We start from the raw sequence: 14,043 nt of genomic DNA on the forward strand, positions 1-14,043 counted from the left end.
CTGGGCAGGAAGGTGGGAGACAGCCTGATCATTGCCCTTGGGTGCCCCAGGGGACAGGCCTTCTGGTGCATGCAGCCCCAGGCCAGTTTCTTGAACCCTCAGCCTTGGGGGAGGGTAAGGAGGCAGCACTCCTGCTGGGAGGATACTGGCTGGGGCTGGGGCTCTCTCTCCTCTCCCCACCCCTTCCAGATCTAGTCTAAAGGCAGCCAATCAGGATCCTGGGCTTGTAAGGCTTGTAAGGGATGGGCATCCTATCTTGGGTTCTCCACATAGGCTCCTGCGACCTCCCTTTCCTTCCCCTCAGGATGGGGGAGAGGAAAGGACATTGGAAGTGGGAAGCTGGATGTGACCCTAAGCCTAACTCTGTCCTTGGGCATGTCACATAGCCTCTCTGACCAACTAGAGTGGGGTTGCTGGGAGGCCCCTGTCCTTCCTGGATCTGCTCTACAGATGAGAACATTCTCCTCAACTTTCCTGAACCTCCTTTCTCCAGGCTTGTGGGGAAAGAAGGGGGACCCAAATCCACAGGGCCTCCAGGTGGCTGTCTCAGGATTAGATGCCTTGGTGGGAATGGGGCTTCCGGCCCCAATATCAATGTTTAACCGGATGTGCAGGTCAATATTTACCAGAAGAGAAAGCAATCTGAACAGGGGTTGGCTGAGAGCAAAGGTCCTGGTGGGAGGGGAGGGCTCAGCTAGGCTGGCTGGAACCTGAGCAAAGTGTGGGGAGTACCCAAGTGGGGCCAGAGAGAAGGACATCGTGTGCAGCAGCAAGGAGCCCGCGGAGGTACAAGGGGAGGGGTGGCTTAGCCTGCTCTTTGGGCAGGAGAGGAGGTAAGAGCTGCTGTCCTAGCTGAGGGGGCCTGGAGTGAATTGATTCAGAAGGCCTCTCATTTCCCAGCCTCCTGGGGGGGGTGAGGAGCCAAGGTGGGAGTTCCGGCAGGACTCCCCCTGGGACTTGAAAAACTGGAGGGCTTTTCTTGACAAAAAAATTCAAAAGCCCAGGTTGGAGGTCAGGGGCCCTGTGATGGGGGTGGGGCCAGGGGTGATAGAAGGATCCCTTGGAAGGACTGGCCCTGAGATGGAGGCGGGGTTGGAGTGTGTGGGACCTGCTCTGAGGCCAGACCAAGACCTGCCCATCTCCACCTGCCAGCCTGGCTTCCCGGAGCCGACCTGGACAGAGTTGGGGGCCAAGGCCTGTGTTTCCCGTAAGTCCAAAGGTGGCTTTGTCCAGAGCCATTCATTGGGCTCTCTGGCTGGGTCAACAATGCCACTCTCCAGCCTACCCCACCAACCCTGCTGAGACTTCAGGGACTCAGGCCTGTCCACCCTTGTGGTCAAGACCAGACCAGCGAGAAAAGGTGGGCCCTGTGGACAGCAGGTTGGATAGGAGCCCCAGTATACAGGAGGCTTCGGGGGAGGGTTCCCAGAGGAGGGGCCTTGGGCTAGGCGGACAACAGCCCTATTACTGAGTGCCAGGCATTGTAATCAAGGCTCACAAAGACTGTCTTATTCTGGTCCTCACAACATACCATGGGAGGAGGTAGGGACTTTTGCTACCATTTTACAAGAAAAGGCAGAGTCCAGAGGAGTTAAGGGAAATATCTAAGGTCCTCCGGGAAGAGGCAGAGTCTGGATTCCAATCCAGGTGGGACTCAAAAGGCCAGGCCTTGAAGCATGAGGATTTCTTTTGTTTTGATATTTCCCCTATGAACCAAACCATTTTCAGTGCCCAAAATGTGAAACACTGGAAAATACAGAGGGGTTAAAAGCAATTCAGGGGGCCATCCCATGCCACAGAGATGGGAACCACCACTGGTGTTTGGGGGTGTGCTGGCAGTAGCTGGGTGTGCCCTCAGCGGTAGAGGCTCAGGATCTGCCAAGCCAGGCAGCGTGGGGAGTGCGATCCCACGCGGAAGTGCTGCCAGGTGGGAACAGTGGCTTCCTGTCCCGCACAGGAACATGGCGCTGCTCTGGGGGCTCCTGGTGCTCAGCTTGTCCTGCCTGCAGGGTTCCAGCTTGGTGGTGAGCCTGGGCCTGGGTCTGGGTGGGGCCGGGAGGCAGGTGGGGACGCGCCAGGGGTCCGGGCAGGAAAAGGAGGGGGCTGAGTCAGGGGAAGGTTTGGCTCTAAGGGGGTTCCCTCTCCTCTCTTCATCCTTTTCTCAACAGTTCTCTCCTGCCAGCGCCATGGAGCCCTTGGACCAGCAGGTACTGGGGAGGGAGAGGCATGAGGGGGAGGAAGGCCCCGAGGGGCCTCACCTGTGGCTCCCGCAAGGGTGGGGGAACCTGTGGGAAGGGTCACGCTCCATTTGCTTCCTCCCTTCTTCAGCTAATGAGCGGGCAGACCCAGGAAAAGCTGCCCCCGCTTACCCTCCTCAAGTTGGGCAACCAGGTACAACCAGGTGGGGCTGGAGGAAGGGTGGGCGGGGTCCGAGGGAGGAGGGCCAATCAGGAGGGGCGAGGGAACCGGGGGGCGGGGCCATGAGGCGGAGGCCAGAAGACAGAGGGTGGGAGGGACCAGAGCGAAGAACCCGGTCCCTATCAGGCCTTTGTCTGTGTGACCGTCTCTCGTCCCTCTCTCGTCAGGACTGAGATAAGGCCCTGCTGTTCTCAGGCACAGGGACTCCGAAAGGGATCCTCAACACAGAGCTGACTCCTTAACCCTCTCGACCCCTGATCTGTCCCTGTAGGAGGCCCATGGCCATACTGCCCTGAAGAAATCCCCAAGGGACTGCAAGGGGGCCCCAACTCCGGAGCAGACCCGCAGGTTGGCCCAGGCCATGATGGCCTTCACCACAGACCTGTTCTCCCTGGTCGCCCAAAGGTCCACCAGCCCCAACCTCATCCTGTCGCCTCTGAGTGTGGCCCTGGCCCTGTCTCATCTGGCACTAGGTACCATGGCATCCGTTTGTCTAGACCAGCAGAGCTGGGAGGCCAGTAGGAACTTAACTACTTCACGGTTTACTAGCGGGTGCTTCCTTCATTGGGGGCACTTGGCTGTTTGGTAAAAAGGCAGATTCCTGGGCACACCTCCAGATTCCTTGAGTCAGATCCCCGGGTATGGGACCTAAGGATAAGCTTCTGATGATTTTTATGTAGCTGCACTGTCTTCGCTGGACCGGAGGCTCTCACTGTGGGAAACCGAGGTCCAGGGAGGGAAAACAACTTGGACGGGGTGAGGTCACCCAAGATAGCCAGCAGCAGAGATGAAGGTGGAACTTGGGGGGGGTTCAGTGGATGCGAGAAGTGAATGCCTGTGCACCACGGGCATTCAACAGGGACTGGAGTGCACGGCAGGGCCGGGAAAGAGCCGGCGGCCTGGGCCACAGCCAATGCGGTCCCCTCCAGGTGCTCAGAACCAGACACTGCGGAGATTAGAGCAGGTGCTGCATGTGGACTCAGGGCCCTGCCTCCCTCACCTACTGAGCCACCTTTGCCAGGACCTGGGCCCTGGGGCATTCCGATTGGCTGCCAGAATGTACCTGCAGAAAGGTAGGTGTTGGTGCTTGGAGCTCCCTAGGTAGTGCTCTTGGGTGGACAAGGGTGATGGGGATGGGGTTGGCCTCAGGTCGCCAGTCTGAGGATTGGTGGCTCTGGAGCTCAAGCCCTTGGGAACAGTTTGTGGCCCTTTCTGCATAGGATTTCCCATCAAAGAGGATTTTCTGGAACAATCAGAACAGCTCTTTGGTGCAAAGCCCGTGAGCCTGACGGGTAGGAAGGGGGATGATCTGCTGAACATCAACCAATGGGTGAAGGAGGCTACAGAAGGGAAGATTGAGGATTTCCTCTCTGAGCTGCCAGATGACACAGTGTTGCTTCTGCTCAATGCCATCCACTTCCAGAGTGCGTTCCTCTTCTCCCCAGGTTCCCCACCTGCCCCATAGGCTGCTCCTATTCCTGCCCCATAGGCTGAGCTGGGCTGTGAAGAAACCTTTGTTCTGAGAGTCTCTCTTTCTCCTCAGGGATGGGCCACGAGGCAGGGAGCTCTTCAGGTTGTGGCTTGGGGGAGGGTAGGAAATGGGTAACAGTGTGCCGAGGAGGGGCCCCAGGAATTGGATGAGGCTGTTGTAAAGAGAGAACCCTAGGAGGAAACTGAGTTGGTGGGGAGATGGGGGTGCTCCTGGGAGCATGGCAGGGCACAGGAAAAAAGCAAGCCCAGATTTCAAAAGTGCTGCAGGGAAGAAACCTCAGATCAACTGAGTGTCATCTGGCACAGTGCCCCTTGGGGTTTCAACCTCTACCTTTTGTCCCTTGAATGGGTTCTGGGTGGGACAGAGAAGAGACAGGTGGTAGAGAACCTCCCTCTGCCCGGGTCTACATGGCCCCTGCCTTCTGCTGGCTCTAGGTTTCTGGAGGAGCAAGTTTGATCCAAGTCTCACCCAGAGAGACAGTTTCCACCTGAACGAGCAGTTCACCGTGCCCGTGGACATGATGCACGCCCACACGTACCCCCTGCGTTGGTTCCTGCTGGAGCAGCCCGAGATACAGGTCAGCCCTGATTGCCCAGGCTGGGAGGTGGTGTAGGGAGGGGGTGGGCTGTGGGCAGGCACAGGGGTGAAGGGGGGTGTGCCCTGCCTTCCTTGCAGTCATGTTCCTGATACAGGTGGCTCTGGAAGGTCTCGCTATACCCCGACCTGTGGGACTGAGCTTCCAGGCTCTTGGAAGTTCATGAAGCTCACAAAACGATATTGGGCATTTGCTGTCTGCCAGATACTGTCCTAGACATGGGAACTCACTAGCACGTGGGAGACCAGGTCCCTGCTGTCAGCAGGAAAGGAAAGTACACAAACGAACCTAAATCACAGGATCATTTCAGATAGGGTATGTGCTATGAGGGAAAAAAGAAAGTGATCAATTAGTGACTAGGGAAGGTATTTTAGATCCAGCGGTCAGGGAGTGTTCTTTGAGGAGGGGCCCCAGTGGAGAACCAGGTGATCTTTGGTTATAGGGGTTTGTTACCAGGGTCCATGGGTTGGTGGGGCTGCAGAGGAAGCCACCCAATGGCTACAGAGCCACTCAGGCCAAGGCATGCCTGAGCCTGGGCTCTGTGACCTGTCACAGTTCTTCTTAGAAGGGAGGATCTGGTTGTGATGGATGTGTCCATATCCTTCTGGAACATTCTGACTGGATAGAGCGCTATGCAAGGCTTGTCTAAGGGGAGGCCTCCCTTGCTTCTGGCCACAGTGTGGTCCTCTCAGCTTGAGTGTATATCTCTGGGCCAGTCAGCTGTGGCAGAGGCGGCCATGTTGGTTAGTTTCCCAAGGCAGCATGCCACAGGCCTCAGCCTTCTATAGCTCTCCTGAGAGGGGCTGTGGGCAGTGCAGTCCCTTGGAGTAGCATCCCTTTTCTCTCCCTTCCACCCTGATAGGCAGCTCCTGCCAGACTGTGTCCTGCCCATACTTTCTTCACCCTTTGTCTCTTGGGTCCTGGCCTCAGCCCTCTTCTTCACACTCTCTGCAGGCAGACCCAGGCAGCCAGATGTGGGGCTCCCCCTCCCCCCTCCCCCAACCCAGGGGTCCTGCTGCCTGGCTGCTCTGTCTAGAGACCAAAGAATCTGCAGCTGTCAGGAATCATGGAGCACAGTGCTTCTCATACTTACGTAGCTGCAGGAACCCCATTCATGTGAAATTACCTCAGAGCGCAGTCTTACATACAGTGGGGCAGAGTCACTACTGAGGGGTGTGGTGTGGAGAGAACCACCTTTTGCAGTGGCTCCCCTGCAGAACCTGGAGTGGTCTGAATCCGAGACACCGAGGGGATTTCTTGACCCAAATCACAGGGCCAGCTGGTAGCAGATGAAGGGAGAGGAAGTCCCCATTTTTTTGAGCCTATGTGTTGATACTTCACTGAAGTGTCACATGTCTGCCTGCCATTGGGCAGGTAGTATGACTCGACTTCACGGGTAAGGAAGTAGAGGCTGGGGGAGCCCAGACACACACCTGAGAAGAATGGACCGGAAGCCCTGGTCCATCTGTCTCTGAAGTGAACTCTGACACTGGGTCAGCGAACACTGACACAGACCCAGCTGGTCTGGGCACTTTCCTGTTCTTACATGGTTTCCTTTCCGCCTTGGTAGGTGGCTCATTTTCCGTTTAAGAACAACATGAGCTTTGTGGTCATTATGCCCACCCACTTTGAGTGGAACGTGTCCCAGGTGCTGGCCAACCTGAGCTGGGACATCCTGCACCAGCCCTTACTGCGAGAGAAACCCACCAAGGTCCGGCTGCCCAGGCTGCATCTCAACTATCAGCTGGACCTGGTGGCCACCCTCAGCCGGCTGGGTAAGGAGGCTGGGCAGGGGACCGCCCCCTGGGTCAGGCTAGAGCGGGTGAGCAGGGAGCCCCCTTGCTGGCTGTGGATCCGAGTCAGAGAAGACTGGTGTCCTGGCCTTTTCTGGGGCTTTGGGAGGTCAGAGGGCTTCCTAGGACCCCCCACTCCCAGGACTCTCTTTCCTGGGCTGAGCTGGGGTGCCCCAGGGAATGACAACCTGTTCCATCCAAGAGTGAACTTTGCAGACTCGAGAGCCTGGGTAGCATGTGGGTCTTGTCGGCTGTCCTGCAGGGGGCGCTGCACTAGACACTGGGTGCCCCCAGCTGACAAGACTGAGTCACGTGCAGGTGGGCAGATAAGGAATCAGGTATTTACAGTTCAGCATAAGGGATAAGACAGAGGGCTTCTCTCCCGTTCACTGGAGAAAAGGCACCCATACCCACTTTGGGGCAGGGGATTGGGAAGGGCTTCCTGGAGGAAGTGACCTTGAAGCTGACACTTGGAGGTTAGGTAAGAGTTAAGCAGGGATCTGTGGGTTGGACTAGTCCCTTGGCCAGAATGCCAGATACCGTCCCAGGCAGGTCTGGGCAGCTTGTGGGGTAGAAGGCAGCTCTGACCTGTCACCTCCTGTCCTGGGCAGGCCTGCAGGAACTGTTCCAGGCCCCAGACCTGCGTGGGATCTCTGACCAGAGGCTGGTGGTAACCAGCGTGCAGCATCGGTCCACGCTGGAGCTCAGCGAGGCTGGCGTGGAGGCGGCCGCGGCTACCGGCACGGCCATGTCACGCATGTCTCTCTCCTCCTTCAGCGTGAACCGCCCCTTTCTCTTCTTCATCCTTGAGGACACAACCAGCCTGCCCCTCTTCGTGGGCAGCGTGAGGAACCCCAACCCCAGCGCGGAGTGGGAGCGTAAGGAGCAGCAGGATTCGCCGGATGACAGGGACTACTTCCAGAATCAGAAAGCCTTCCCCCGCGGAGACAAGCCATTCGGCCCTGACTTGAAACTTGCTCCCCCATCAGAGGAGGACTACCCCCAACTTAATTGCCCCAAGTGAGAGGCCAGCTGCCAGCATCCTGAGTCCCTGCCTGAAACAACCTCTCCACTCCTGGGACTCTTTCCAGACGGCTTGGTGGGATTACAGCAGGGGCCTGGGTGGGCAGTCTGGGAGCGGAGAGGGAGTCATCTTCTCCGGTCTCCTCTCCTCTCTCGGGGCGTTTGGGGTGGGTGGGGCCAGGTCGAGGGCAGGGCTCCAGGAATCAGGGGTCTGGATCCCACATCCTTTCTTCCAAAGCGGCTCAAATGTTGTCCTTGTTTGGGGCTTGGGCAAAGGGACAGCTGTAGGTCCACTCTTGTCAGGAAGGTAGGAAGGTCTTTCCCAAAGCTGGCTGGGGCACTTCCACGTTTGTTTACCAGAGAAGGTGGGACAGGAGGGATTGGATACCTTGGCTGGGGAGAGGAGAGTTAGGCCCCCAGCGGTGGAGCCCTGTCTCGCTCTGTGGGTGGGGGCCTAGCCTTCCATATAGGCGCTTCTGCCATAACGTGCCCCTGGCCCTCCAGCCTCCACCTGCCCTGATGCTCCTGTCACCGCAGACTCCCTGCTGCTCCTAGGAGATACCGACATTGCCAGGATTCTCCCTCCTCTCTCCTCTTCCACTGCCCAGGTGTCTCAGGGGCTGAGGCGGGAGGGGAGGGCAATAGTTCCTTCCGGCTCTTTTGTAAAGTTTTTGTAGTGATTTTTATGACATCCGAATAAAGAATGAATGGCCCTGGCTGCTTTGAGGTCACTGTTCTGGGCACTCGTGGGGGCAGGGGGGGTCCCTGAGGAAGGGGGGAGGAAGCCACTGGCTACACAGAGCACCACGCTGGGCCTGGGCTGGGACAGCAGGCAGCCCTCTCTGCCACGTCTGTTCTCTCTTCTCGGCCACTCGCCAGCCTGTCTCAGCACAGTCCCCTCTGACCTCACCAGCCCTCTCCACGGCCACCTCCACGCCAGCCTGGCTCTGCTCTCCAACGGCTCCTCTCTAGAGGCCTCAAGCCGCCAGCAACAGGGGTGGCTCAGAATAGCGCTGGCCTCCCGCTTTGGGAGAAAACTGGCAATTAGGGAGTCCGTGGAGTTTCTAATTACATGCCAGTCCTTTTGCCAGGCGCAGGCGCCGGCCAGCTGGGGGGCAGGCTGCTGGGAATAGCGGCTCCAGCAGGAGGCTGTCAGCGCCTAAGGATTTGGGGGGAGGTGGCTGGACTCGCCCTGGGCCCCCGGGCTGGGGGCGGCATGGGTGTCCATGTGGGTGGGCCCTTATCTGTGAGTGTGGGGTGTCCCTGTGGCTGCAGCCACCCAAGACCCTGAAGGGCAATGGTCAAGAGCAAGGGCCTGGGGTAGACTCTTGCTTCCTACAGCCCAGCCATGTGGGGAGAGGTAATACACAGAACGAGTGAAATCGATGGTGAGGCAGAGGGTGGGAAGCACTGTGGTAAGAAGTAAAGCAGGGAAGTCTTCCCTGAGGAGGTGGTGTGGGAGCAAAGACTTGAATCAGGAGTAGGAAGTAGAGGCACCTGGATGGCTCAATCAGTTAAGCATCTGCCCTCAGCCTAGAGCCCACCCTGGGATCTAGCCTCACATCAGGCTCCCTGCTCAGTGGGGAGCCTGCTTCTCCCTCTCCCACTCCCCCCCGCCCCGCTTGTGTTCCCTCCCTCACTATATCTCTCTCTGCCAAATAAATAAATAAAATCTTTTTTAAAAAATGGAGTAAGAAGTAATTGGAAAGTTGAATTTAGCAAGGCACCAACTTAATTTTACCTGCAAAATCTTTCTCAGCTCTCTCCTCCTCATCCTGGCTGTAAGCCCTGGATCTAGTCGTCACGCCCAAGGGTCACTGCCCTTGCCTCCTAGGTTCTCCCTGCTGCTGGTCTGGCTGGCTCTCTTCTCTGCATCTCCCTGCAAGTCCTTATCAGGGCCCCTGTGCCCAGCAGTGCATTAGGCTCTGGGGATGTGGCTGTGAGCAAGCAGACAAGATCCCTCCTCTCCCTCTCCCCGCCCCCCACAGCCTAAATCTAGTGGTAGAAGGGTCTAGACAAGACACAAGTTAACATCTTCTGTTGAAATATAGTATGCAAAGCACATAAGTCAGAACCATATATGAATTAATGAATTTTTTCATGAATCATATATCCCTGTGCAACCAGCACCCACGTCAGGAAATAGTACTCCTCCTCCTGACTTTTTTTTTTTTTTAGATTTTATTTATTTATTTGAGAGAGAGTGAGCGAGAGAGAGCACAAGCAGGGGAAGCAGCAGGTTCTCTGCTGAGCAGGGACACCCCCCACCCCCAACGCAGGGCTCGATCCTGAGACCCTGGGATCATGACTTGAGCTGAAGGCAGAGGCTTAACTGACTGAGCTGTCCAGGCGCCCTCACTCTCCTGACTTCTAACAACAGATTGATCGTTCCTGTTTCTGAACTCCATGTAAAGGAATCATACAGTCTGCTCTCTTAGGTCTGGCTTCTTTCTTTCAACCTCATGTTTGTGACCTTCATCTGGGTTGTGGATGGCAATAATCCATTCACTGTGGAAAACTTTTTTTTTTTTAAGATTTTATTTATTTATTTGACAGAGAGAGAGAGAGATCACAAGTAGGCAGAGAGGCAGGCAGAGAGAGAGAGAGAGGGGGAAGCAGGCTCCCTGCTGAGCAGAGAGACAGATGTGGGGCTCGATCCCAGGACTTTGGGATCATGACCTGAGCGGAAGGTAGAGGCTTTAACCCACTGAGCCACTCAGGCGCCCCTCACTGTGTGAAACTTTTAACTGAGGGGTACCACGGTCTGATCTAAGCTCTAGAAGGCTTGCTTGGCTGCTGGGTGGAGAACAGAATGTAGAGGGACAATCGTGGGTTAGCAGGCAAGAGACAGGCGGTGTGGCCCAGGGTGTCGACTGTGGAAATGGAAGAAAGGGGTCAGCATGCAGAAATATTTTGCAGGTGGTGCTATAGAGTTTGTGGGTCGATTGTACAGGACATGAGGGAAAGGAAAGGCTCAAGGCTCATGGGGTTTATGGTTCAGATTCCTGGATTTTTTTTTTTGAGAAAATGGGTTTCACTGAGATGGGAATCAGGGTGAGCGACAGATCTGAGGACTGACTGGAGATTTTTATTTTGAACATGTCATGATTGAAATGCCACACTAATGTAGACCAACATGGGATAGTTCAAGTCATGTCTGTAGTTCTACTTTTGCTCTGAGGAGTGTTTGGATGATAAATTGTATGTTTGTCCTACCTACTGGACATCCATATGGACTTGTCAGATAGGCTGGTGGATATCTTGGTCGGGGCTGGAAGTGTATATTTGGGAATAGACAGATGCATTTAAAGTGATGGAACTGGTGGAAGTAACTTTTATTTTTTTGAGTCAGAGAGAGAGTGAGAGAGCACAAGCAGGGGGAGTGGCAGGCAGAAGGAGAAGCAGGCTGCCAGCTGAGCAGGGAGCCTAATGTGGGACTCAATCCCTGGACCTGGGACCATGACCTGAATTGAAGGCAGACGCTTAACCCACTGAGCCACCCAGGCATCCCTGGTGGAATAATCTAAGAGGGGATGTAGATGGAAAGGAAAAAGGATCCCAGGATCAAGTGAGCAAAGGAGACAAAAACAAAACAAAACAAAACAAAACAAAAACCAAAAAACGCGGCATGTGAGGCAGGAGTATAGGGAATGGAAGTGTATGAAGAGGCAGAGTTTCAAAAAGGAGGAATGGTCTGCTCTCTACTGCCTGCTCTCCAGGGAAGAGATGTCCTTTTGGTGGTCAACATGAAGGTCACCAACGAACTTGGAGACAGTGGTTCCAATGGAGAGATGGGCAAGATTGCAGTTGAGGAGGGAATGGTGCTAAGACAGTACAAACACAAGAATAACTAGCTCTTTCCCTCCTGGCGGTGAGAAAGGAGACAGGAGAAACAGGCAGTAGCCTTAGGGGATGTGGCATGAGAAAGTGTCCCCAAAGAGGGCAGTGACAGAGGATATTTGAGAGGGATATGGGGATTAGGCAGGAAAGCGGCCACTTGCAGGAGCAGAGCCCATGGAGAGCACAGTGGAAACCCCCTCCTTCGGCAGGAGCGGGACACCCTTGATGGCAATCGGAGGAGGAGGGATGACTCTTTCTCTGTAAGCTACCATGAGATAATTGGAGCACACAAAAAGGTGTAGTCAACCGCACAACGCCATTGCTCAGCAGACAGATCTGTGTTGATATAAGTGGCTTCCTGGCACGATTTCTCAGGGCTGTAAGACTTCTCCACCTCTGTCTACTCAGCTACTAATAGGTTTGCAAGGAGCCTTTACTTTTTTTTTGCATTACAAACAGGGCCACGATAACATTCTCGTACATGCATACTTTGTGCACCCGTGTGGAGTTCTTCCAGCGCACATGCTTAGGGGTGGAAGTGCCGAGTTGTGGGTTTGGGTTTACCCATCTTTAATGGCAAAGGCCATCACATAGGGTTATGCACAGCTTTCCCCTTTGGTGCCAGATTCTTCTTCAAAGTGGTTGTGTCAGTTTACACTCCCACTTCCTCACCAGCAGGGCAGGAGGGATCCTGGTTGTCCACACCCTCACCAACACTTGGTCTTGTCAGATGTTTAAATTTTGCCCATCTTGTGAGTGTGAGATGCGCTCGTGAAATTATGGTTTTGATTTGCATTCCCCTGATTATGGTGAGGATGAAACATCTTTTTCAGAAGTCTATTGGCCTGTTAGGATTCTTCTGCGAATTACCTGGGACTATGTTTCTGCTGAGTTTTTATTTTTTGTATTAATTTATAGTTTTTTACTACATTAGCATTCAAAATCTTTTTCTGTCAGTTACCTGTGTAACAGATGTTTTCTCCTAGTGTAAGGCTTTTGTTTTCTTTTCTTTTTTTTTTAATGGTATCTCTTCCTGAAAATGAGGTTTTAACTTTAGTATCAAATTTATCAATCTTTTGGGTGGCTCAGTTGGTTGGGGGTCTGCCTTGGCTCAGGTCATGATCTCAGAATTCTTGAATCTAGCCTTGGGTTGGGATCCCTACTCAGCGGAGTGTCTGCATATCCCTTTCCCTGCTCTTGTGCTCTTTCTCTCAAATAAATATATAAAATATTTTTTAAAAAGAAAGAAAGCTTCTGCAAAAGCAGAAATTGCTGTTCATGTTTAATCCCTAATGTAGCTAGAGCTACTTTTTGTGTATGGTGTGAGATAGGGATCCAATTTTAACTTGTCCACGTGGATAGTTATGCCCTTCCTGCCTCTCTATGCTTAGCTCATTCTCTCTCTCTCTCTCTTTTTTTCTTTAAGATTTTATTTACTTATTTGACAGAGAGATCCCAAGTAGGCAGAGAGGCAGGCAGAGAGAGAGAGAGAGAGGAGGAAGCAGGCTCCCCACGGAGCAGAGAGCCTGATGTGGGGCTCGATCCCATGACCCTGAGACCATGACCTTAGCTGAAGGCAGAGGCCTTAACCCACTGAGCCACCCAGGCGCCCCAGCTTAACCCATTCTTATTCACCCTTCAAGATTCATCTTAGGTTCATATATTCCAACCACATTACCACAATTCCCTACAGAACAATGCTGTCCAATAGAAATACAGTGCAAACTACATATGTGATTGAAGATTTTCTAGTAGTCACATTAAAAAAGAAATCGGTGAAATTAATTTTAATAATATATTTTATTTAACCCAGTATATATAATCAGCATTAAAATTATTGAGATACTTTACAATATTTTTGTCATACTAAATATCCAAAGTCTGATGTGTATTTTACACTTAGAGCAGCTCAGACAGGCCACATTTTGGGGGCTCTGTGGCCACATGACTAATGGCTATTGTACTGTATTGGCTGTAGAGACTGCTGGCATAGAACGTGTCCACATTATAGTGGAATGATCTGTTTTCATACCAGCCTTTGTTACTGGTCAGTACATTTCTGGAGTGTGACACTGAATCTTATTCATCTATCTCTTCCTCCTCCTCCACATATCTAGTTAGTGCCTTGCATAGAGGTACTCTATTTTTTTTTAAAGATTTTATTTATTTATTTGACAGAGAGAGAGAGCACATTAGGCAGAACAGCAGGCAGAGGGAGAGGGAGAAGCAGACTCCTTGCTGAGCATGGAGTTGGATACAGGACTTGATTCCAGGACCCTGGAATCATGACCTGAGCTGAAGGCAGACGGTTAACCCACTGAGCCACCCAGGCACCCCAAGTAAAAAGATTTTATTTATTTATTTGACAGATGCAGATCACAAGTAGGCAGAGAGGCAGGCAGAGAGAGAGGAGGAAGCAGGCTCCCCGCCAAGCAAAGAGCCTGATGTGGGGCTTGATCCCAGGACCCCGGAATCACAACCCGAGCCGAAGGCAGAGGCCTTAACCCACTGAGCCACCCAGGCGCCCCCAAAGCTTGAACCCTGACTGTTGATACACTTTTTCTTACATAAAGCTGAACCTTGCGCACTGGGAAGTTCTACCCAGGGGCTCTGGCTCTGCTCCCTGAAGCCTCACACGGGGTGATGTTTCCCTAAATTTTCTCTTCCTTCAGCTAAATACTCCAGAGCGCTCTCCAGCCCTTTTCTGAGCTCTCCTCCAAGCCACCACAGAACTTTGGGCTGCACTCATATCTGCCTAGAAGGCATTTTGTTAAACTAATTATTTCCCATGTCAGCATTTTTTTAAAAAGATAGATTTATTTATGTATTTATTTGAGAGAGAGCGAGAGCGTGCGCACATGAGCAGGGAGAGAGGAGAGGTA

General features: G+C 53.4%; 1 protein-coding gene across 3 annotated transcripts; it reads left to right on the forward strand.

Annotated features, from left to right (window-relative positions):
• The first annotated feature begins 327 nt into the window (after positions 1-327).
• SERPINF2 (serpin family F member 2) lies at positions 328-8,037 on the forward strand. 3 transcript variants are annotated; one of them, XM_047707278.1, is made up of 11 exons: positions 328-833; positions 1,153-1,360; positions 1,958-2,024; positions 2,169-2,207; positions 2,329-2,391; positions 2,690-2,891; positions 3,348-3,491; positions 3,639-3,842; positions 4,345-4,487; positions 6,076-6,280; positions 6,910-8,037. In XM_047707278.1, exons 3-11 carry the CDS (start codon positions 1,962-1,964, stop codon positions 7,320-7,322), a joined length of 1,476 nt encoding a protein of 491 aa, XP_047563234.1. In that variant the 5' UTR covers positions 328-833; positions 1,153-1,360; positions 1,958-1,961; the 3' UTR covers positions 7,323-8,037. The 3 variants fall into 3 exon arrangements, with proteins under 3 accessions (XP_047563234.1, XP_047563232.1, XP_047563233.1); XM_047707276.1 differs by lacking the exon at positions 1,153-1,360 and having other exon boundaries at positions 329-833; XM_047707277.1 differs by lacking the exon at positions 1,153-1,360 and having other exon boundaries at positions 329-786.
• The last annotated feature ends 6,006 nt before the right edge of the window (positions 8,038-14,043 follow it).

This window comes from Lutra lutra, chromosome 16 (genome assembly GCF_902655055.1).
Source record: "Lutra lutra chromosome 16, mLutLut1.2, whole genome shotgun sequence".
In the NCBI taxonomy this organism is placed as follows: domain Eukaryota; kingdom Metazoa; phylum Chordata; class Mammalia; order Carnivora; family Mustelidae; genus Lutra; species Lutra lutra.